Source organism: Urocitellus parryii, chromosome 7, assembly GCF_045843805.1.
Source record: "Urocitellus parryii isolate mUroPar1 chromosome 7, mUroPar1.hap1, whole genome shotgun sequence".
Lineage (NCBI taxonomy): Eukaryota > Metazoa > Chordata > Mammalia > Rodentia > Sciuridae > Urocitellus > Urocitellus parryii.
In genome coordinates this window covers 40,853,540-40,877,820 of record NC_135537.1, presented here as the reverse complement: position 1 = coordinate 40,877,820, position 24,281 = coordinate 40,853,540, and the positions used below count along the sequence as shown (strand labels likewise).

Genomic DNA, 24,281 nt, shown 5'->3' with positions numbered 1-24,281 from the left:
CTCCTTAAAAGCAACATTCCCAAAATATAAATCACTAACTAAAAAGAAGCAAAACAATTAGCATAAAAAACAGAGAGTTCTACATACCAGGTAAGTAGGCAACTGGCATAATAATATTTAATTCTCATCATCAAGTAGACCTGACCAGCTATACAATATGTAAACTGTTATAATGCTAAAAACACAGAGAAACAAAAAAAATCAGTAACTTTTTTCTAAATATTTGGTAATAAAATCTTTATACCAAATCCAGATCTGTATCAATCTCTTCAGCTTGAAATGGAGTAAACCACATAGATTTCAACTGATCATCCATGACATCGGCTAACACATATGCAGTCCTAGGAAATGAAAAGTATTTGGTAAAAAGCAGAATTTCAAAATCAAATATTTTAGCTCATCTTCTAAGTATAAGCTACAGAAAGGTACAATTAAAAATATTACCCTCTGAAGTACTACTAAAATTAGCACAGACAATTTCAAAAAGCTATTCAATAATTAAGAATTCTTTAAAATTAGTAACTTCAGAAATAATCCTGTTGTAATAACTTTTGACCTTTGGTAAAATAAAATGGACCCCTGGTCTTACTTCCAAAATGGCAAGTTCATTACACTGTACCAATCTGTACAGAAACTGCCTATATTTAATTTTTCTAAATACATAGTTTAATTCTATCACATTAAATGGCTATTAGAAGCCAAGCATGGTAGCAGATATCTATAACACTAATGGACCAGGAAGGCTGAGGCTAGAGAATCCCAGGTTCTGAGGCCAGCATCCCTGGGTTCATTCTCCATTACCACAAAAAAAAAAAAAAAAAAAAAAAAAAGTCATTAAAGCTACAATGCACCAAAGATTAAGAGGTATATATCCTCTACATTGTCTATTGGTTTGGATTTTTTTTTTCTTGAAGCACATGGTGATTTGGTTTATTTGTAATGAATTTTCCCAGACACATACATTTCTGTAGTCTACAAATCTAACATAATCAATTTATTTATTACACTAGAAATCATAGGTTACAATAATTGTTATAATCTTAATTTTTAACATGGAAATTTTCATATGCAAACAAGAGCACATGGAATGAGAAACGCTTTTAAAACCTTTATAAACTTCAGTAAATGTTGATTTCCTCTTGTTTGGGTTGGATTATTCCTGAACACATCCTCCCCTTACCTTAAACAAATTCGAAACATCACATCATTTTATCAGCATCATTTACGTTATTATTACAATTGCATATTTTTTTTAAGTTTTTCTTAAAAAAGCAAAATAAGCTGAGCACAGTGACGCACACCTGTAATCCCAGTGGCTCAGGAGGCTGAGGCAGGAGGATCACAAATTCAAAGCCAACCTCAGCAAAAATAAGGCACTAAGCAACACAGTAAGACCGTCTCTAAATAAAATACAAAATAGGGCTGGAGATATGTTCCTGAGGTCAATCACCAGTATCCCACCCCATTCCCCAAAAAAGCAAACATGCAACAGAGAGGGTATATGTGACCTGCAAAGCTAGAATTTTTACTGACTTACCCTTTACCAAAAAAAAAAAAAAAGTTTGTTCACCCTCTCTAGCCTCCAACCATTATATAGGTAATATCTACTCAAATACAAAACATTACTTGATTTACCTATTGTTAAACAGATTCTGGAGAGATTCTGGAGCTGAAAGTACTGGTTCTACATCCTGGTCACTGAGAGGTAAAGGATCACCTGATGACTCCAGCATCTGCTTAAGTCCAACTACATTGTCCAACAAAGAATCCAGATTGTCGTCATCTTTTGAATGTTCCTATACATAAACAAATGCAGAATAAGAAAGTGCAGAAAGACCTTGAATAATTATAAATATAATCTACTGACTCTTTAGGAGAAAAGGCTAAATTATTTTATTGCTAAACAATGTGGAACACCATCAAGAAATCATCAACTTAACATTAAACATATTAAAATAAAACAAATACCAAAATCATACATCTTTTTTTTTTTTTCCTTTGTTTTCTTTTTTCAGTGTTTGTGATTGAACCCAGGGCCTTGTGCATGCTAGGCAGGAGCCCTACCACTAAGTTATATCACCAGCACCCCCCATTTTATTTTATTTCTAAATAATGGCAGCAGGGAGTAACCTGCATACAGAAATAGACAATTCCAAAAATACTGCCTTTATTTACATTTACTCCTTTAAGATTCATTATAGTATAGAGGACTTCAAATTATTAATCCAAAGACTTAACAGAATGGTAGAAATATCCAACTAAGGATTATCTCTTAGCTTTTTGTTGATTTTTGTTGTTGTTGTTTTGCACTACTGGAAGATTGAACTCATGACCACATACATTCTAGGCAAGTGTTCTTCTACTGAGCTATATCCCCAGACCTAAGGATTAGTATTTAAAAAGGTCACTATGAAAAACTTAAACTAAGAAGAAAGTATGCCTCAGGAATATTCTGCTTTTGTTATTTTTGTTTTTCTTTTTTCTTTTTTACCAAAACAAGCTTCTCTAGCTCCAGGAACAAATTTTCTGGACTTTCTTCTTTGCTTTGTAGAAGTTGTTTTAATTCTGCTGCATTAATACTCATTGTCCGTGATGGATGAGCTCCCTCCACTTCCATGAGACCACTATCATCTCCACAACATCCCTGGAAATATCACACACAAGTTAAATTTGAGAGCAGAAAAATTTGCAAAGATGCTTCCAAATTTATTTAGATATTTAAGCTATTTGCTGCGTTCTTCTCCTCAATGTTATGATTTTACATTAAGGATGAACAGATAGTTTAAAGGATTTTAGTTGAAGCTGAAGTAAGTTTGAGACTCACAAAATAAACAGGTAAACACATATGTATAATCAATTTACTGGCACCAAGAAGTCTCAAGAAAAATATTAAATGGTAAACCCTCTGGTACTTACAGGACATACAACATACTAATTGATGTTCAAAAGTTAATAAAATATGGTCAAATTACACTGTTATGTTGTATACATGTACTAGTATATAACAACAAATCTCATCGTTATGTACAACTATAATGCACTAATTAAAAATGTGAAAAGAAAAAAAAGAAGCTAATAAAATACTTACTAAAACAAAGAACTGAAAGACCCTAAAATTGTATTTCTAGAGACAAGGCAAACAACTAAAGAAAACAGTAACAATCACACTTAAGACTACCTTCTGTCACAAAGTGAATATTTTCTATTTTAAAATCATCCACATTGTTACATATGAAAGAAAACTTACAGTACAGCATCATGTACATGCCTAACAGTACTTCTAAATCTTTATTAAAAAAAAAAGAAAAGAAAGAAACACCAGATGGGTTCAGTGGTAAATTCTACAAAATATTTAAGGAAGAAATTAGACCAGAAGACAGACACAGAGGAAATACCTCTTAAGTCTTCTACGAGGCCAGCACTTCCTAATATACTCAGGCAATACAGAACAACACTTTGGGTAAACAACATAAAGCACATACTACAGTGATCCCCTAAGGTTATAATGAAGGTGAAAAGTTCTTATCACCTAGTGAAGCCACAGACATCACTACTGTGTTGAAACTGCCTACAGTATTCAATATATGTGAATACTGCCTACAGTAATGGGCTGCACAGGTTTGTAGCCTAGGAGCAAAAAGCTATAGCATATAGCATCTGGGTATTAGTATGCTATAACATATAAGTACACTCTATGATGCTTGCATAACAATGAAATCACTTAACACATTTTTCACAATGTATCCCTGTTGTTAGGAGACACATGACTATAAGAAAACCAGATAGATGTTATAAGGCCAATACATCTCATGAACACAGATAGAAAAATCTACAACAGATTATTAGCAATCAAACCCAACAAAGCATAAAAAGAACTAGTGGAATTTATTCCAGGGGTATTTAAAGATGTTTTAACATTCTAAAATCAATGTCTATCACATCATAGGGCTAAAGAAAAAAAATCCACATAATCACATTAATAAATGTGGAAAAAAGTATTCAACAAAATCCAAGACTCATTCATGATATAAATTTAGTTAACCACGAATACAAGAAACTTCCTCAACTCATTTATCTACAAAAAATCTACAGCAACATCATGCTGAATAGTGAGGAACTAGAAGCTGTCTTACTAAGATCAGGATCATGGTACCAGAGCTTTACTACTCCTTTTAACTAGATTCTATAAAAAGACAAGAATGGATATAAAAGATACAGACAGAGAAGGAAGAAATTAAAATGTCTTTCATGGAGACAAGAGATATGTGCAAATTCTGTACTTTCCACTGTTATTTCATTTAAATTTTTTTAAAAGTCCATTTAAAGGGGGTGGGGTGAAAAAGATTATAAAGTTTGTTTATTTTTTAGTACTGAGGATTTAACCCAGGGGCAATTTACCACTGAAACACATTCCTAGCCCTTTTTATTTTTTATTTCGAGACAGAGTAGCACTAAGTTGCTTAGGGCCTAAGTTGTTGAGGTTGGCCTTGAACTTGTGATCCTCCTATCTCAGCCTTCCAACCTTTTGGGACTATAGACATAAGCCAATACACCTGAGGTAAGATTTATTGATATAGATTAAATGAAAAAAAATTTCAAGGGAAGAGATCAAACTCTGAACTCATTAAAATATTTGGAATGATCTAAAATTTTCATCTCTCCATACTACCTTTCTTTTTTATCATTATGAATAGAAATCGTTTTGAGCAAAACAAAATGCCTTTATATTCTAATCCAATTGCTTGTAATTAAGAGTAGTCTTAGAAAATCTAGAGTCAAATTTAGTGTATTTTCAAGTTTTCTGTATTTACATTACTGTGATAAGTAGCAACAAAGAAATTTTTATTTATTATTTTTAATTATTTATTTATTCTGGCAGTGAGGATTGATTTCAGGGGCCTTGGTGCCTCCACAGTTAGCAGAATTACAGATACACCCAGCAAGATTTAAATATATATATGTATGTATGTGTGTGTGTGTGTGTGTGTATATAGAATTGTTTTAGGAAAATGGAAATTCTATAAAATTTGTGTGCAATACCATTTCAGTTTTTGTTATTCATTTGTTGAACACCAGCTTTTAAACCGTATGAGATTTTCTCTTGCTTTTTAAAAAATTTTTGTTCTTTTGGTTTTTTGGTAGCAAGGATTGAAACCAAGAGTACTTAACCACTGAGCCACATCCCCAGCCCTTTTTAATATTTTATTTTGAGGCAAGGTCTCACTAATTTGCTTAGGATCTCATTAAGTTGATGAGTGACTTGCAATCCTCCTGCCTCAACCTCCCAAGCTTCTGGGATTACAGGCGTGCACCACTGTGTCCAGCTAACCCAGGGGTTCTTTACCACTGAGCTATATCCCTAGCCCTTTTCACTTTTTATTTTAAGAGAGGGCAGTGCTGAGTTGCTGGGATTACAGGTGTGTACCACTATGCCTAGCTTGTATCAGACATTTTACGAGTATTCTGAGAAAAAGACAATTCAGATTTATGGCCTGAGCTAATTTCACAAAGTAGGGTGGGGAGAAAAAAAATATGTATATATGATTTATAATAAAGAAATCCAAGTAACATGCAATGAAGAACAAAGAAGGAAAAGTAAATCCAAAAAAAACTGCATCTAATAGAAGAAAAAGTAGGCCCTAATCTCCATCATATGGGATTAAGCCCTAACTTCCTTAAAAAGACTCCTGTGGCGCAAGTTAAAAGCCAGCCTCAGCAACTTATGGAGACCCTGTCTCAAAAAAAGGGGGGAGGGCGGCTGGAGATGTGGCTTAATGATTAAATGCCCCTGGGTTCAATCCCTGAAACCAAAAAAAAGAAAAAAAAAAATTAAATGCCTAAGAATTATTTCTTTAGAAAGCAAAAATAAAAATTCTGAAGTGGAAAACTGAAATAACTAAAATTAAAAAGTTGGGCTGGGGGTTATAGCTCAGTGGTAGAACACTTGCCTAGCACATGTGAGACACTGGGTTTGATCCTCAGAACCACATAAAAGTAAATATATAAAATAAAGTTATTGTGTCCACCTACAACTCTGTGTGTGTGTGTGTGTGTGTGTGTGTGTGTGTGTGTGTGTATATATATATATATATATATATATATATATATATATAAATGAAGGTCAGTAGAAAAGCTCAATAGCAGATTTGAATTGACAAAGAATCAGTGAATTGGGGGCTGGGGATGTAGCTCAGTGATATAGTATCTGCCTAGCATGCATTAACCCCTAGATTCAATCCCTGGCAACAACAACAAAAATCAGTTAAAAGATAGGTCAACTGAGATTATGCACCTTTAAGAAACAAAAAAGAATGAAAACCATGAACAGCCTCAGAGATCTGTGGGATACCATTAAAATCATCAACATATAACAAGAGTTTCAAAAGAGGAGGAAAGAAGGAATCAGAAAGAATATCTGATTGAAAAAATGATTGAAAACTTCCCTAATTTGATGAAATAACTTAATCTACACTTGCAAGAGGCCCAACAAACTCCAAGTACAATAATCTTGAAGAGATCCTCACTTATTATGCCACAATCAAACTGTTAAGAGCCAAAGACAAAGAAGTGACACATATAAGAGGAAACATCAATAAATCAACAGCCGTTTTCTCATTAGAACCCATGGAACCAGAATGCAGTGGGAAGATATATTCAAAATGCTGAAAGACTATCAATTAAAAATCCTTTAATTTGTAAAACTATCCTTTCAAAAATGAGAGAGAAATTAAAGACAGAATTTACCCTAGCAGAACTACTCTACAAAAAATACTAAAGGGAGTATGTCATGCTGAAATGAGCTGAAGGACTGGGATTGAAGCTCAGTGGTTAAGCGCTTGCCTCGCATGTGTGAGGCACTGGGTTAGATGCTCAGCACCACATTAAAAACAAATAAATAAAACAAAGATATTGTGTCCATCTAACTAAAAATAAAAAATAAAATTGGGCTGGGGATGTGGCTCAGTGGTCAAGTGCACCGGAATTCAATCCCTGGTATCCTCCCCCCAAAAAAACACAATATGGATGAACTCTCAGTGTATAAAGATGAATTCTGTATGGCAGTAACAGCACAAAGGAAGGAGGGGAAGGAAGGAACAAAGCACTGAAATTAAGTTGGTATTAAGCTGAACTTGATTATATTAAATGAAGATGTTAATTGTAGTTCCAGGGTAATCACTACAAAAATAAATTTTAAAAATTAGTAAAACTAATTGGAAATTAAATAGAAAATATCTATTTAATACAAAAGACATAGTAAATATAAAGAGGGGGAAAAAGATGTAAGATACATACAAAGTAAATAGCAAAATATCCAACATAAATACAACCTCACCAGCAATAAAACACAAATGAATTGACTACACCATCCAAACTGGAAGAACACAAGAAAACAAAATACAATTCAACTCTATATGCTATCCACAACAGACAGATTTTAGATTGAAAGACAAGCTAGGTACAGTGGCACACACCTGTAACCCCAGCAGCTTGGGAAGCTGAGGCAAGAGTATCACAAGTTCAAAACCAGCCTCAGCAACACAGCAAGGCCCTATTTCAAAATTTAAAAGTTTTTTTAACAAGGGCTGGGGATGTGACTCAGTGGTCAAGCACCCCTGGGTTCAATCCCTGGTTTAAAAAAAAAAAAAAGACAAAATAGGCTGAAAATAAAACAGAAAATACATATGTTATACAAATGGTAACCAAAACATAGGTTGAATAGCTGTACTATTAAAATAAATGGACAAGAAATAGAGACAAAAAAGAAACCATTTTTAAGACCCAGGAAAACATAATAATCATGAATATATAGCACATATAGTCATATATATACATATGTATACATATATATACATACACATATATATACATATATATATCTGATAACAGAGTCCAGAGATACATGAAAAAAAAAGAAAAACTGACAGAATTAACAAGAGACAAGAATAACTGAAAATTTTAGCACTCCACTTTAATAGTGGAAAAAATCTATAAAGAAACAGCTTAAATAATTATAAATCAACCACAGACATTTATAAAACATTCCTCCAAACAACCACAGAAAACAATCTTCTATGCATAAAAACACTCTTCAGAATTGACCATATGCTAACAATTAAAAAAAGGCTCAACAAATTTAAAAGGACTTCTTCAATCAAAGTATGCTCTCTAATCACAAGGAAATGAAACAAGAAACTAATAACAGAAGGAAATTTGGGGAATTCATAGGTATGTGAAAATTAAACACATTCCTAAAAAAACCAATAAGACAATGAAAAAAAATCACAAGGGAAATTACAGACTTTTGAAATGAACAGCAATGAAAACATAATATACCAAATCTTTTAGAATTCAACAAAAGCAGTGCCTACAGGGAAATTTATAGCTATAAATGCCTTCATTAAAATGGAATCTCAGTAACATAACTTTTTACCTTAAGAAACCAGAAAAAGAATAGCAAACTAAATCCAAAGCAAGCAGAAGAAAAGAAATAATAAACACTGGAGCAAAAATAAATGAAACGGAGAATGTAAAATAGGAAAAGAAAAAAAAAAGGTGTTTACAGTAGTACATCCATTATCCCGACAGTAGATGCCTGAAACCATTGATATTACTAAAGCTCTACATACTATGTTTTTTCTTCTACATATATACCTATGATAAAGCTTAATTTACAAATTAGGCAGTTAAGAGATTAACAACAATAACTAGAAATAAAATAGAGTAATTATAACAATATGCTGTAATAAAATTTCCATCAGTTAGATAATGAAGATAAATGTAAAGGGACAAATCTGACTTCACTGGTAAATTCTACCAAATGTTTAAAGAATTAACAACAATCCTTCATAAACTCTTCCAAAAACAAGAACCCTTTCAGGTTACTCAATAAGGCCAAAGATATCACAAGAAAATAAAGTTATAGACCAAAATTCCTCTAGACATTAAAATAAAGCAAACTTAATCCAGCAACATTTAAAAAGAATTACATTATCAAGATCAAGTAAGATTTATCCCAAAAATGCAAGGTTGGTTTTAACATGCAAAAACTCAAATGAATGGTGGGGGTTTATCAAAATAAAAGAATTAGCAATGGAGTAGAAGAAGGGGATTAAAGGGAAGGAGAAAGGATGAAATAAGGAAAGAACAGTGGAATGAATCTGACCTAACTTTCCTATGTACACATACGAATGAATAATGTACACATATTGAATGAATACACTGGAGTGATTCTCACCATTATATACATCCACTAAGCATTATGTAAAACAAACAAACAAACAAACAACAACAAAACCCATAAGTAAATAGCAGAAAAATTAGGAGAAAAGAGAAGGAGGGAACAGGGAAGTACTGTGGAATGAATTAGAGCAGATTATATTCCACGCTTTCATAACTATATCAAAATGAATCCAATATTATGTATAACTAAAAAGAATCAATAACAAATAAAGATGAAAAAACCTCAATGAAATATATATCATTTGGTAGACTATGAAGAAAAACCACATAACTATTTCAATGGACTCAGAAAAAGCATTTGAAAAAATCCAAAAACTTTTCATGATAAAAACACTTAATTTAGGAATAGAAAGGATCTTTGCTAATCCAATAAAGGACATCTAAAAATTAACTTGGGCTGGGGATGTAGCTCAAATTGGTAGAGCACTTGCCCAGTGTGCTCAAGGCCTTGGGCTTGACTTCCAGCATAACACACACATACACAAAAATAAATAAATAAAAACCATAGCTAAGAAATTTAATAATGCAAGACTGAAGCCTTTTCCCTAAGATCAAAGACAAGGCACGGATATCCTTTTGCCACTTCTGTTCAATATTGTACAAGAGCATCTCACAAGGGCAATTTAACAAGAAATAAAAAGGCACCCAAATCTCTGATCTTGTATATAGGGAATCCACTAAGAAACTATTAAACTGAACAGTGAGTACAGCAAGGTTGCAAACAACATTGTTATAGAAAAATAAATTGCCTACCTTCCTTCCTTCCTTCCTTCCTTCCTTGTTCTAGGAATTAAAGCCCAGGGACCCTTAACCATTGAACCACACCCCCAGCCCTTTTTATTTTTATTTTAAGACTGGTCTCACTAAGTTGCATAGGGCCATAAGTTGCTGAGGCTGGCCTCAAACTTACAATTCTCTCCTGTCCCGCATCCTGAGCTCCTGGGGATTACAGGCATGAACCACCATGCCCAGTAAATACACTATATTTCTAAAGAGTGGCAAAATAAATAAAAGCGAAAAACTCAGAAATCAAATTTTCAAAATAATTCCATTGGCATTAAAAAAAATAATTCCCATATTAGGGACATAAACTTAACAAAAGAGGTACAAGACTTGCATACTGAAAACTACAAAATTTCTTAGGAAGAAATTAAAGATGACCAAAATAAATGAAAAGATAATTCATGTGTATGCACATGAAGAATTAATATTATTAAGACAGTAATATTGGGCTGGGGATGTGGCTCAAGCGGTAGCGCACTCGCCTGGCATGCGTGCGGCCCGGGTTCGATCCTCAGCACCACATACAAACAAAGATATTGTGTCCACCGATAACTAAAAAAAATAAATATTAAAAAAATTATCTCTCTCTCTCTCCCTCTCTTTAAAAAAAAAAAAAAAGACAGTAATATTCCCAAAATCCACCTACAGATTCAATACAGTCCTAATCAAAAACTCAGCAGTCTTTTTTGTAAAAATTGACATAAAGACAGATTAATAGTTGTCATGAGATGGGGAAAAAGGTAAAATGGGAGTTTAGGCTAACAGGTATGGGGTTTCTTTTTAAAGAGATGAAACTAAGACTGAATTGTCAGTTTAGAGAGTGTTTTTAATATTTTTATTTTTTAGTTTTTGGCGGGCACAACATCTTTGTTTGTATGTGGTGCTGAGGATCGAACCCGGGCCGCACGCATGCCAGGCGAGCGCACTACCGCTGGAGCCACATCCCCAGCCCTGAATTGTCAGTTTAAATAGGCAAATCTTACAGAACATGAATTTTTAAATCTCTGAAAATGTTATTTAAAAAAAAAAAAAAAAGCAGAAACCAGCCAGGCATGGTGGTGGATGCCAGTAATCCCAAAGTCTCAGGAGGCTAAGGTAGGAGGATGAAGAGTTCAAAGCCAGCCTTAGTAAAAGCAAGGAGCTATGCAACTCAGTGAGACGCTGTCTCTAAATAAAATACAAAATAGGGCTGGGGATGTGGCTCAGTGGTTGAGTGCCTCTGAGTTCAATCTCTGGTACCCCAAAATAAATAAATAAAATAAAATAAAAAGACCTGGGCATGTAACTCAGTGGTAAAGCACCCCTGGCTGGGTTCAATCTCCCATGCACCACCCCCCTACCCCGCCCCCAAAAAAAGGAAGAAAAAAAAAAAAGAAACTAAGGCATATGTTAAAAAAATAAAATAAAACAAATTTATGGGAAAGACCATTTGATTTTGAATATTTAATGGTTAGTGGTTATTGACTTGGAATTATTTAAAGACGTGTAAGAAGCTCTGTTATTCTGCTAACAACATCCCATAGGATCCAGTGAAACCGATAAGTAGTCTTCATCAAGTAAAACATTAAAATATAAAATCTCCTTAAGGTAGCCACATCTCTATTATTAAATATGTCTATGTTTTAGAATCTAAACATCTGGTAAATGACTTCAATGAACCAGACATGATACAAAGCAAATAATAATTTGTCAAAAAAAATGGCAAGACAACATCTACAAACATAACATGCAGCCAAGGACTGTCTCAATATAAATTCTACGTGTAAGAAAACACACACACCAAATAGTAAATGTATATTTTTCTTATGAAATACCATATTTATTTTGGAAACATTACACCTAAACAGGTCCTTTACAATGCTCCCCAAACAGAAATCTTACATATGAACTGAATTTTTTAAACCAGTGTTAACAGAGTACATGCTGACCCACAGAGTATACACACACACACACACACACACACAGAAATCTTACATATGAACTGAATTTTTCAAACCAGTGTTAACAGAGTACATGCTGACCCACAGAGTATACACACACACACACACACACACAGAAATCTTACATATGAACTGAATTTTTTAAACCAGTGTTAACAGAGTACATGCTGACCCACAGAGTATACACACACACACACACACACACACACACACACACGTTTTATAAACAATACATTTAAGCAAAGCTGCATTAATTGTAAAACTTTCAGGACCTATTAGAGTTTTTACTATAATAATTTATACAGATAAGCTTCATTGGGGGAAATTTTTTTAATTTTTTTCAGTTATACATGGGTACAATATCTTTATTTTGTTTATTTATTTTTATGTGGTGCAGAGGACTTAACCCAATGCCTCACATATGCAAGGCAAGCGCTCTGTCACTGAGCCATAGCCCCAGCCCTGGGGGAAATATTTTCATAATTATTTTACCCCAAATATTTCTTGTAGGAAGGCCTATTAATGGTTGCTGGAATTTAGTCAGCAATACAACATGATTTTGAAAACTACTAAGAGGAATCTTTTTATTCAGGGAGGGAAGGGGAGTACTGAGGATTTAACCCAGGAATACTTTACAAGTGAGCCAAACCCCCAGCCCTTTTTTTCATTTTTTATTTTGAGACGGGGTTTTAGGGCCTAACTAAGTTGCTAAGGCTGTCTGCGAACTTGCAATATTACTTATCCCAAATACTCTGGTAAATGACTTCAATAAACCCGACAAAGCAAATAATAATTTGTCAAAAAAAAAATGGCAAGACAACATCTACAAACATGACATGCAGCCAAGAACTGGCTTATATATTTATTATTATAAACTTCAGTCACCCCAAAATCACAACATCTAAAACACAGTTAATGCTTAAGTGACAGTAAATAAATACTTCAGAGACTAGGGTTGTGGGGAGAGAAAAGGGATGTGCTGGGAAGTGATACTGACCAAATTATATTGTTAAATTGTGTACATTTACAAATATGTAACAACAAAACCTATAATTATGTACAACTATAATGCACCAATAAGTAATGTGGGGGGGAAAAAACATCACATTGTACCTCATACACTGACAGGCTATCGTTTAAAAAAACAAAACAAAACAAAACTTCCTGGATGATTTCAAATACTTGACTATCATGTGCCTAAGGTTAGTTATATAGAAAATAGTGAAAGACGATCTGTCTTAGTTCCTTTGGCCTCTCTTTTCCTTGACCTCTATTTTATCCCTTAACTTTAATTGATTTTCAAGGAATTAAAGAAGAAATAAATTATTTGCCCTTTAATGTCAAAATATTGGAAAATGTCTCTTAAACAAATGCATATAATCGTTTTATTTTCTTGTTCTTTTTCTATAGTTACAGATCACTCAACATTAAAATGGCAAAACTTGACTATACTGGTTGCTATAGCAAGGTAACTCAAGGACAAAAATTATTTACAAATGAAGGCAATATAGGTAATACTTTTCTCCCCTGAAAAATAATAGGGTTTTCATAAAATAAACAATGTCTACCAAATTAAAAACAATTTCAATATATTCTACTCTTCAATATCATTTTTCTCAAATCAATCAGAAGACAGTGTTTAGAATGGGATGAGGGTAGAGAAAAAAAGCACTCTTCTAAGTTCCAAGATATTTTTAAGCTTAAGTGTTTTTTAAAATTATGATAAAGTTTGTAAAATTTAAAAATACCAAATATACACACACACTTACCATTGTGTCAGAGTTAAGAATTTGTCTCATAAATTCCAAAAATGAAGATGCAAGTTCTCCTGTGTCCTTACTAAATGTGCTGACTACTCGTTTTAGTAAACTATGCAGAGCACTACTGTTTTTCCTTAAAGAACTGTAAAAAAAGAAAATAAAGATGAAATATTGCATTGGAAGTATGAGCACATAAAGCTAGCATAAGAAATAAATGAAGTTCAGACAGAATAAAAATATTTAATAATATAAATATAAAACATATTTAAAATAAAAACATTTTAAAAATGAAAAAAATACTTTCAAGTATACACAATGTAACAAAACGATATTTATAGTTACCAACTCCTTTTAGAGCTTCAAGCTTGTAAAGAAAAATTTTTCTAAATAATAAATTTATAAAACCTACCATGAGAAACTTAACAGTTCCCTCTTTGTTGAGGGACTTGAAGACTTCTCTAACATAAAATGGGTATAGCTGAGGCTGGGGTTGTGGCTCAGTGGTAGTAGATTGCTTGCCTAGCATGTGTGAGGCACTAGGTTTGATTCTCAGCACTGCCTAAAAATGAATAAATAAAAAAATAAAGTCCACTGACAACTAATTAAAAAAAAAAAATGGGTATAGCTAACTCAAAAACCTGCCCAGAAAGAATCAAAGGTCTAAAGCAGAAGTCATCAAACTTCTCTGTTAAAAGTTAGATGGACCCAATCCTAGTAGCACAGGCCTGAAATCGCAGCAGCTCCAGAGGCTGAGGCAGGAGGATTCTGAGTTCAAAAAAACCAGCTCAGCAACTTAGCAAGGCACTAAGCAACTCAGTGAGACCCTGTCTCTAAATAAAATACAAAATAAGGCTAGAGATGTGGCTCAGTGGTTGAGTACCCCTGAGTTCAATTCCCAGTACCCAAAAATGAAGATACAAGTTCTTTTGTACATTTACAAGTATGAACAACAAAAGAGAGAATTTCAAGGAAAAACTATTAGAATATTTAATTGTCCTTTTAAGTTATAAAAAACATAGCTAGCCAAAATGGAAATAAATATAATATTAATACTAAATATGCAGTGTTTATGTTTGGAAAATATGGTTAGATTCTGAAATTACATCATGCAAGACTTTGGGGAAGCAACACAAAAGGGAGAATGATAAGATTCCAGCTCTTGAGAACTTAACAAAATGGAAAGATACAGCAAACAGGAATGAGAAAATATAAAGACAAAAATAACTGTTAACAAAAAAAGAAGAGGTTCAGAATTAGACAATACAAATTACTAGGTGTTACATAAAACTTGAAGCAAGTGAGTTATATATTCACAGTCTATGAAAAATAATATAAGCTGCAGGTACATGCCTATAATCCCAGAAAAGTTCCACGCCAGCCTGGGCAACTTATCAAGACCCTGTCTCAAAATAAAAAATAAAAAGGGCTGGGGATGTAGCTCAGTGTTAGAGTGCCTCTGGGATACAGGGGAAAAAACAAAGAAGAAGAAAGAAAAAAAGAAAAAAAATGTATTAGAGTATCTAAAATAAAAAAAACCTAGCAAAGCTGGGTACACTGGTACTGCCTGTGGTCCCCACTATTTAGAAGGTTGAAATTTTAGAACTACTTGAGCCAGGAGTTCAAGGCCAGTCTGGGCAACACAGCAAAAATCCTTTAACAAACAAATTAACTGACAATACCAAGTTCTGATAAGAATGTGGAGCAACTAGAACTTTAAAGCACTGCTACTAGGAATGCAAAATGACAAATCTACTTCTGGAAAACAGTTTGGCACTTTCTTAATAGGCTAAACATATACTTACCATATGACCAAATAATTCTACTCTAAGGTATCTACCCATGAGAAACATAGGTAGGTACACACTATATACAAACGTTTAGAACAGCTTTATCATAATCACTAAAAATTAAAAATAACCCAGACTGCTAGAATATTACCAATAAAATAAAATAAAAATTTAAAAATTCTTTTACTGCACTGCTAATGAGTTTTTTTCTATAAACATAAAAATTTTCCCATGAAAGAAATCATACCTTCAGCCTCTACAATAGATATAAATCAATCAATTTGGGGGATGTGTAAAATAGTAAAAGATTAAACCTAAGAGTATATTATGTTTGACAAAGCATTACCTTTTTAAATGAAATAATCCATAATCATGCTCTGCAAGAAACATCATTGTTCGAACACATGTTAGCAAACAGTTGTAACTGCTTTCAGAGTTAGCTAAAGTAGCCAATAGACAGTCACAGATTGAGGCCATCAGTTCTTTGTTTGGTAGAGAATTGGAGAGCTGCTCCAGTTCAGAAATAGAACCTTCTGAAGATGCTGGCAAAATAAGTGCAATGTCCTATAGTGGAGAAAAGGAAAAACATAGATTTTAACTACTTATTCAGATGTTAACTATTTTAACTATTTATTTATTAATTGCATAGCAATTAATTTTTAACAATTATCTAATTAAAATTTTGTCGTTGTGGTACCATCCATAGACTCAAACATATCAAGAACAAAGAACTTGTTTGGCCCTCACTTTTTTTTAATATCTTCATTATTTATTTATTTTTATGTGGTGCTGGGGATCGAACCCAGTGCCTCATACGTGCAAGGCAAGCACTCTACCACTGAGCTACAGCCCCAGCCCCTTGTTTGGCCCTTTTATAAAAGTTAACTTAAAGCCAGGCACAATGGTGAACACCTATTATCATCTTTATGGGGACAGAGGCAAAAGGATTCCAAGTTTGAGGTCAACCTCATCAATTTAGTAAGGCCCTATCTCAGAATGAAAAATAAAATGGGCTGAGGATATAGTTCAGTAGTACGGCATCCCAGAGTTCAATTTCCAGTAACACACACACACAAAAAGAGTTAATATATGAATACACACCTAAAGAAATGCTTAAATATTTCATTTTACAATATTTTTATTTTAAAAGAACATATTTAAAAAATATTTTCCTTCTATATTTTACTAAGTGTAGCTTCTATTTCCAAATGATTCATTAAAAAGGTTTTTGGGGACTAAAATATTTTAAATCACTTTATTATTTTTTCCTCTGTATCTTTTTTTAGTTTATAAAGAAACCATTCAGAGAAACATATTTTAATAAACATATCAATACTGGAATTTAAACTATCATAAAAAGTAATGGAACAAATAAACATTTAAGCAGTCCTCCAATTAAATATCCCCCTCTACTTTTAATATACTGTAAAATATTAGTTTTCCATACAGAGCAAGTTTAGCTAATGATAACTCTAAAAACTTCCACAACTCTTTTTACAGAAGCAAACTGAAGTAAACAGAGGTATTCTGGGGGTATATTTCCATCACCTTTAATTACTTCAAAAAACTGCAAATTAGTACTCAAGAAAGCTTACGGCTGTAAAATAAAGGTGTGAATCAGAAGGGAAGGATAACAAAGTGAGGCCACAGATGTGGTCTGTGTGATATAAGAATAAGGATTGTCATGCAAACATGCAACCACAGATGGGTTACTTAAATACTAATCAAGTGGACACTTTGAAATACAAAGATTTAAAATATCCTTTGACCACATCCAAATTATTTTCTATCAGGTCCTTTTTTTATGAAAACAAGTCACACAAAAAATATTCCTCCTTGACTTGAATTTTAAATGTAACCAACTAGATTTTTGTCTTCTAACCTGGGATTTTATTTAAAAATATCCTGCCTGGAAAAAAATCATATCACATAACCACTTGACATTAGCAGACAAGATAAAATACCATTAGGCATGGAAATCTTCTTTAAAGATTTCAATCACAATGGGCTTTAAAAGCTAAACAATTATCATTATCTCATGAAATAATACTATACACAGTAAGGGAAAATACTACACTTTTAGCCAATAGTCATAAGCATAGTAGTCTGAAACACACTAAAACTGTCAGAGTAACCTTTGATGCCTTCAAAAGTTGCCCTAACAAGATAATATTTTAACTCAACCAATAACATAGCTATAAAATGTAAGAATCACTTGGTGTGTAATAAAATTGGAAAGAAAATTAACATAGCAGATATTAACCAAACCTAAAAAAATCTAAACAATAGCATATAAAGCAATTGCCTAAGTTTGCAATCTTACAAAGGAGAAGAAAAAATTGTTTTGCAGAAACCCATGAAATATGAACCCTATATGAAGCACAAGTGAAGTTCCTTCACTTATCAAACTTATCTTCCTAAACAGTAAGAATAATAAAACACATGAGAGCTCTCTGTTGAGTCAAGATGCATATAAAAACAAGTTTTAAAGCACATGTGCGTGCACACACATACACACACACATACACACAGACTTTATAAAATGATTATAAATACCTGATCACATAGAGACTGCAAAATGGATGTAATATATTCAACACATTGCTGACGAATAACACTGTCTCCAGGAGACCGCACCAAAGCTAAAAGATCCTGGAATATCTCTGCGTATCTTTCATCACCTTTAATAGTTCCATTAATTAGATGCAAAATTGCTAATTTACAAGCTTTGTGTGAAGCCAGAGCATCAAGAAGAGCAAGCAACCTGGTGGTTTGGCTAGTATACTGTTTTTCTTTATCTTCTGAAGTGCTGAAATAAAATCAATACATTTAGTAAACAAAGTTCTTAATTTTAAAGGCATTATTTAAACTTACACAAATTTTGCATGAAACATTTCATTCCTTGAATATAATGACAATTTTTCTGGAATTTTACAATTACTATAAACTTTTATAAATTCAGGTTTCCAATAATATATTTTCTGAAGTCACTATTTCTTTATAGTTCACTTTTCAAAAATCCAAATCAAGGTATCTTATATATAAAATGATGAAATAAAGTGTTCTAATTAAAAATAACTTACATATTTATTTATACATACATGTGTATGTGTATATTTACAATGTATATATGTTATCTGGGCATTCTAAACCATGGTTTCCAATTTCTAAGTGAAAAAAAGTGTATCTGTGTCAAGAATAACTTGAAGAAAAATTTCTTAATGCAAAATAAAAATACCTTTGCAAGTCTTCTACAATCAAATCCAACACAGTTCTCATAATCAGAAGTGCAGTTGGTGAGGCAAGGTCACACAATTGAACACAAATACGCCGCAACATATGTTGAATGGGCTGGCAGGTTGTGCCAGAGAAAGAGCGAACTATTTCTTGGAGCAACTTTGCTTGAACATGAAGGTGCATGCTCCACAATTTTCGGGTGTTGAGTGCCACTGATATATCATGTGGCTCAATAACCTGTTAAAAAAGTATAATGTGTGTGTACGTAGATTTTTAATATTTATTTATAGTCACAAAAACTGTTCAGGAAGAACCGTTATAAAAAGAACATCTTTATGCATGCTTAAAACATTTAATTTTCTATTATACAATTAAACATTTGCTTTGAATTCAATGAGTCTAAAAAAATCTCATGGTTCTCAGGTTAGCAGTCAGTTGAGCAGAGTCCATTGGTGAAGCAACCTACTTATTTGCAAATTCTAACACATGATAAAGGGGGGAAAGGATTTAAAATAACAGAAAAATTTAAGTACAAATACATGTAACAGCATAATAAAACTCACTTTAACAAAAATTTATTTAAAACATTACCCCCATACTTCTTCAATGACCAACTTGCTTCAGTTTTAACTCACCCTCATGCAGTATGTCTTTCAGGGGGAAGAGGGATGAGAATTAGTTTTTGTTTTTAACAAAATCACTGGCTTTATTAAAAGTGTTATTGCAGTCATTTATAAGATGCATGTTATATGTAAGTGATACCTGAGTTGTTTGCATGGGCAAAGGAAGAGGCAGCAGCTCTGAAAGAAGTATGAGACCAGAAAAAAATCCTTCAGGAACCTTCAAGATGGAAGAAAGAACTTCTTTTAACATTAAAGACCAAGTATTATTGGCCAGAGTCTCTTCTGAGATTGTGAGTTTTTCATTAACTCCTTGGGTAAAAGTCAATAAAATATCAATGATGTCATTTTGAATTTTCTGTTCATCACTATCCAAACGACCTGAGAGGGGGATAGAGCACAGGAGCATGTGTAAAGTAACAAGTGCTGAAGGAACTCGCATGTCCTTAAATTCAAAGGATCCACCTCTCAGGAGTTCCGTTAACATAGTTTTAAGAAGAGTGAGTGTGCAGCGAGCCATTGAAATAGTAGTAACTCTGTGAAGGGTAGTCCCCATGTTCACATGGAGCCTCCAAGGTTGAGTCAAAATACTGTTCAATTTTTGCAGAACCCGAATAAAGGTGTCCATTCCTTCAGCAGAAAAAAGCTGAATAACAGCAAGATTCCATTTCAGGTCTTTCTGCTGACCTTTAGATAAAATAAAGAGATAAAAATTAATTATTTATATGTTTGTAATCATTTAAGAATTTTGATTATTTAATAAATAGTATTTATACTAGGCTTAAATAGTAGTTTTTAACATATAATAGTCACATTACCTTCAACAGGAGGTGGTGGGCATGCCACATTACAGAGAACACGTAAAGCAGTAGTAAGGCCAACTCCTTCTGCAGTCATCAAGTTATCAATATTCTTTAAAAATAAAAATGAACAGTGTTTAATTTCTTCATACCCATAAAATAAGAGAAAATTTCAGAATGGCATTAGTTAAAAATATAAGTTTCCAGTGGTAGAGTGCATGCTTAACACGTACAAGGCCCTGGTTTGATTTCCCAGCACAAAAGAACAGAACACCAGAAAAAGGGGTGGGGGGAAAAAACAGCTTTTAAGTTAAATACACAGGATATTTTACATTTTATATATTAAAACACAAGGCTCTCAAACTAAAGAAATTTATCAAAGTTCTTTTATCTGGCATATGTTGTAATACATTAGTATTACATAAATAAAAAGAACTGTAATGTACAAATATATTTACACTACTTAAACAAAGCAAATACACAGAAATGTATGAGATGCCCTATATTAAGAGTTTAAAATAGCTTCTTTCTGGATACCCATTTTATACATCTCTCCCCAAAAAGCAATGGCCATATATTTTAAAAGCCCTTGGCTAGGGTTGTAGCTCAGTAGTAGAATGCTTACCTAGCGTGTGTGAGGTACTGGGTTCAATTCTCAGCACTGTATATAAATAAAGGTCCATTGACAACTAAAAAACTATTAAAAAAAAAAAAAAAAAGCTCTACCAGTACTAAACCCCTTTCAAAAATGGAGAAAGCAACATTGAATGCTTCTGAATTACATAGCATAGCCTGGTTAGAGGAAAAAGAAATACAGTTGTTCAAGTCTTCAGCTCCTGCCTATGCTATTTCCTGACAACAAATAGTTAGACTTGTTTCTGTAACTTTCATAGACTAGCATTAAAAATGATTTAGAAAATGTGAAAAAAATAACATTCAAAATTTTAACATTCAACATAAAAAGTCTCAGAATATAAACAAAAAATTTTAAAATTCCTTTCTCATGTTTCCCACTTTAGATAATGTTTTCCTCTCATCTTTCTCTTACAGCTCTACAAAATTACATAAGGCAACAGGGAGCCATACAGTGAAGTTTCAGTCTTGGATCTACTGCTTTGTTTTCGTTGTTTCTTTTTTCTTGTTACAGGGGATTAAACCCAGCAGTAATTAACCACTGAGCCACATCCCCCAGCCTTTTTGATTTTTTATTTTGAGAAAGGGTCTCCCTAAGTTGCTCAGGGCTTTGCTAAATTGCTGAGGCTGGCTTTGAACTTGTGATCCTCATGCCTCAGCCTCCAGAGTCACTGGAAATGTAGGTGTGAGCCATCACACCCAGTTTGGATCTACTGTTTTCAGAATTTGGGATAAGAATTATGTAGGATAACAGCAATTAATAGGATAAGAATTTACATAAAACTCAAAACTTTTAATTATAACATATAATACAAATTTCTAAAACTAAATTTATTACTAGTTAAATACTTTTACTAAAGCTATTTAATATTTATTGGACATCCTGTTAATTCACTCTGCCATGCATAAGTACTCTGATTGCATGACCATCTAAATTTATAGGACATTAATTATATTTCTGCTAAATAAAAAAACAGCACAATTAAAAACTGTACATGTCATTTGAAGCAAGAGTTAAGAACATAAAAAGACCTATGATGGCACCACAGGATTTAAAAGTATTCTTAGGAAAGAGTGAAAAGAAAAGAGTAGAGATATTAATATGAAACAGATAAATAAGACTGTGCTCTTAGGTCAGGATGGAAACAAACTGGATGATACATATAATATCTATTAATTGCTATTATCCTAAGTTGTTCTAAAAACAGTAGATCCAAACTGGGATTGTGTGCTTGTGTTTAAATATATATATTTCATGTACACATATATATATTCACACACATATATATCTCATGTGTATATAGAGACTTAATTAATACACTGCAATTCCAAGACCAAAATGGTTTACACATATCCTCCCCCCGACACACACCACATCTGCTAAATGAAAAAGGAGACAACTCAAAGTCCATAATGCCTATCAGCTTAAAATTATTATGTATCTTTTAGTGCTTTTATCCTTCCTTCCTATGTTACACATTGATTAACTAAGGAGCCAAGAAAAAAAGAAAAAAAAATTCAAGACTAAGAATGCCATGAATATTACATTATGAATTATTTTAATTACAGACATGACTATCCCAAATTAGCAACAGAAATAGTACCCACTGCACTGAACCTGGCCTATCAATTTCCACCTAAGTATTTATTTTTAATTTGTTCTAATTAGTTATACACAACAGCAGAATGTATTTCAACTCATTGTACACAAATGGAGCACAACGTTTCATTTCTCTGGTTGTACTCGATGCAGAGTCACACCATTCAAACAATCATACATGTACATAGGGTAATAATGTCTGTCTCATTCCACCATCTTTCCCCTGCCCTACCCCTTCTATCTCCTCACTCCCCACTGCTCAAATCCAAAGTTCCTTCACTCTCCCCTTGCCTTACCCCCATTATGGATTAGCATCCACTTATCAGAGAAGACATTTGGCCTTTGGGTTTTGGGGATTTCCACCTAACTATTTTGAATGAAATTCTTTTTCAGTAATTAAAATTTAACTGAAATAGTTATATGCTACATTACCACAGCATTTAACTTTAAAACACTTTAGTAAATGTTATCAAAATGGCAAGTGGTATCTCCCAATTCATATGAAAAATTAGGACAAAATCTGGTAGCAGAAAGCAATACAGTACACAGGGTTATGTGCATGGGTAATAATGTACCCACACAATTATCTATAACCATATACCAATTTACCTACAAAATCGAATAAATCAATGAAGAACACAATTTCTATATTACCTACACTACATACTATCACAAATTTCCAGAAAATCAAAACACAAAAGTTTTACTTACCTGTTTAACATATTCAATTAGGTTTGGGATGCAGTTAATTTCAAATCTAAGATTTTTCAGAGGTTCAAGCCACTTGCCAAGTTCTTAAAAACAAAAAGAATAATCTATAATTTTTAAAAATAAAAGACTATTTCATAACAAAGGAAGTAAGGTATTTTTCCCCAAGGAAAAACATTATCAGAACTGAATTGATTTCAATATCTAAATTGCATATGGGAATAAATTTGTGTCTAATTGTTTAAACAGCTTTAAAATTAAATAAAAATATAGCCCTACTATATATTGGTTCAAAAAGAAGTAGTTGACTACTCTTAGTTTGTTTTCTGAAGACTTAAATGTAAATGCTTCAACAGTCTACCTAATTAAAATGAATAGTTTGCAATTTACAACATTAAAAAAGATTTATAAAACTGCTTCTAAATTAATAACAATACAGGTGTATTTACCTACCCTTGCTGCTGCCAAAAACATATAAACAAAATATATTTATTTCCCATAGGATCAACCCCATGAGATGATATTTTGTTGAGTACCTCCTCCCTCAACACAGAATTTTAATGTTGTCAATTTCTTAATTTGCCTTTAAAATATTAATCACTATCACCACAAAATAACGGCAACAAACTGATTATCAAACACAAGTGAAATATGCCATTTACAGCAACCAAACTAAAAACTCTCCAAGAAGTTAAACCTTAATACCTATACCCTATATCCAAAAATATTTTTAGGAAAAGCATTCTAGTGTAAAAAGTGATATACCAGTTTCAAACTGATTATAGACATGATTAAAGGAAAATACTGTCACCTCTCTCTTTGGATCTATACTCCTTCAACTATGCACCACTTAAATATTTTGCCCATGCATTTTAAAATTAAGTTTTATATACAGAATATATAGCTCAAATAAAAGATATAAAGAATAAAATACTAAAAAGACATATCCATGTACCCATCACCAAGAAAATAACATCATTAAAGGTATTGTATGCCTTCTTTTATAAGAGCATACTTCAGGAAAAAATAATTTACTTCACTATGGGAAGTTGAGTTGATACCCAAGTTTTAACTGGAGATATCTCACATAAGATTTAGGATTAAAAATAAAAGAAGACCTGGGTGCAGTGGTGCTTGACTGTAATCCCAGCAGCTGGGAGGCTGATAGGAGGA

The 24,281-nt window shown here is 32.8% G+C and overlaps 1 protein-coding gene across 1 annotated transcript in view; it reads right to left on the bottom strand.

Annotated features, from left to right (window-relative positions):
• Positions 1–24,281, bottom strand: part of Virma (vir like m6A methyltransferase associated) — a 65,611-nt gene that overhangs the window by 6,303 nt on the left and 35,027 nt on the right. The window contains exons 11-20 of the mRNA XM_026383403.2: positions 23,112–23,194; positions 20,186–20,279; positions 19,510–20,054; positions 18,749–18,984; positions 18,067–18,319; positions 15,857–16,074; positions 13,733–13,865; positions 2,492–2,644; positions 1,636–1,796; positions 245–341 (exon numbers count right to left, since the gene is read on the bottom strand). Coding sequence (XP_026239188.1) covers positions 245–341; positions 1,636–1,796; positions 2,492–2,644; positions 13,733–13,865; positions 15,857–16,074; positions 18,067–18,319; positions 18,749–18,984; positions 19,510–20,054; positions 20,186–20,279; positions 23,112–23,194 — 1,973 coding nt within the window. The remainder of the gene's footprint in view (positions 1–244; positions 342–1,635; positions 1,797–2,491; positions 2,645–13,732; positions 13,866–15,856; positions 16,075–18,066; positions 18,320–18,748; positions 18,985–19,509; positions 20,055–20,185; positions 20,280–23,111; positions 23,195–24,281) is intronic.